The sequence below is a fragment of the Athene cunicularia genome, unplaced genomic scaffold, assembly GCF_003259725.1.
Source record: "Athene cunicularia isolate RWA unplaced genomic scaffold, athCun1 SCF_293, whole genome shotgun sequence".
Classification (NCBI taxonomy): domain Eukaryota; kingdom Metazoa; phylum Chordata; class Aves; order Strigiformes; family Strigidae; genus Athene; species Athene cunicularia.
The window spans coordinates 1-1,454 of record NW_020799370.1 but is presented as its reverse complement, the minus strand read 5'-3'; the positions used below and the strand labels follow the sequence as shown (position 1 = coordinate 1,454).

The 1,454-nt window shown below is 65.3% G+C and overlaps 1 protein-coding gene across 1 annotated transcript in view; it reads left to right on the top strand.

Moving 5' to 3' along the window:
- The window catches only part of SNX27 (sorting nexin family member 27), a gene marked incomplete at both ends in the record, with an annotated part of 4,272 nt that extends 2,889 nt beyond the window's left edge, over nt 1-1,383 (top strand). Inside the window, 2 exon segments of the mRNA XM_026867347.1 lie at nt 56-219; nt 1,258-1,383. Of these exon segments, the coding sequence (XP_026723148.1) occupies nt 56-219; nt 1,258-1,383 (290 nt within the window).
- Between the last annotated feature and the right edge of the window lie 71 nt (nt 1,384-1,454).

The window sequence follows — 1,454 nt, the reverse complement described above, 5'->3', positions numbered from 1 at the left end:
CGGCTGACGCCGCGCGGGGCCTCGTGCTGACCTCGGCCTCTTGCGCTTTTTCCAGTGCGCAAACTGGCGCCCAATGAATTCCCCCACAAACTCTACGTGCAGAACTACACCTCGGCGGTGCCGGGAACGTGCCTGACCATCCGGAAATGGCTCTTCACCACGGAGGAGGAGGTTCTTCTCAACGACAACGACCTGGCGGTCACCTACTTCTTCCACCAGGTGGGTGCCCCGGGGCCGTAGCTCTGTACCAGCGGCGACGTCCGCAGAGCAGCCCCGGCCACGCTGCCCCCGGGGTACCGGGGCCCGTCCTGCTCGGGTCGCTCCAGGGAGCAGCAGCCTGTGGTTGGGTGGATCGGTGGCACCGTGGTGAGCCTGTGGCTGGGCCGCAGCCGGGCTGGGCGCAGGACTCCCCGGCCCGGACGGGTTTTCCTCAATTCTCTGTGTTGTCAGGGAAGACAGGGGACAGGCCTCTCCCCGATCACCCCACGGGGAGGGGACATTTCTGCCTGTGACTTCACTTCGTGCAGGTTCTCTGGGGTGAAGCGAGTCCCAGAAGAGCCACGCTCTCCCATTGCTCGTACAGAGCCCCTCTGGGATGACCAGCCCGCAGGGGGATGTCTGCAGGGCTCAGTTCCCCGAGTCCTGCTCTGCCCCCGCCACCAAAACCGCCGTCCCGGCGCCCTCCGAGCTGAGCCCGGCCCAACCCCCGGGACAAATCGGTGTAGCGGTGAGAGTTGTCAGACTCTTTGATCTGCTCGCCTGCATCGGCGCTGGCTGGCAGCTTTACCCGCCGCTTGTGCCAGGGGCAGGACTCCGTGCTGGGGTGTGCAGCTGGGGACCTGCTGAGTCCTGAGGGGAAACATCCGTGTGCCAGCGGCCCAGCGGGAGCTGCCCGCGCCGCTCCAGCGCTTGTGTCGGCCTGGAAGGGTTGTCCCAGCCCCTCCTTGCCTGCGTCCCGAGGCACAAGCAGGATTCCAGGCACCAGAATTTCCATCCTCTCTTGCCACGGGAACTTCTTCCAAAGTCTGCCCAGGTGCTGAAGCATCTCTGTGCTCCCCGGGCGGGCGGAGGCTCGTGGCAGAGGGGATGGGAGCGAGGAACCACCTCTGGAGCCTCTCGGGGATGCGGGGCGCCGGGGCTCTGCCTTCGGGCTCTGCCTTTGGGCGGCTGTTCGAAGCCCCAAGGGCAGCCAGGGAAAGCAAAGCGACGGCAACGAGTCCTCTGGTCTGACCTGGGTCCCCTTTCCTCCCTGTTCAGGCCGTTGATGATGTCAAGAAGGGCTACATCAAAGCGGAGGAGAAGTCCTACCAGTTACAGAAGCTGTGTGAGCAGAGGAAGATGGTCATGGTGAGTTCTCCTCCCTGTCCCCTTCGCTTCCCTTCTGTGCTGTGCCTGGGAGGGAGGCCCGGGCACAGGGTGCCCAGAGAGGCCGTGACCTTGGGTCCCCCCGGCTG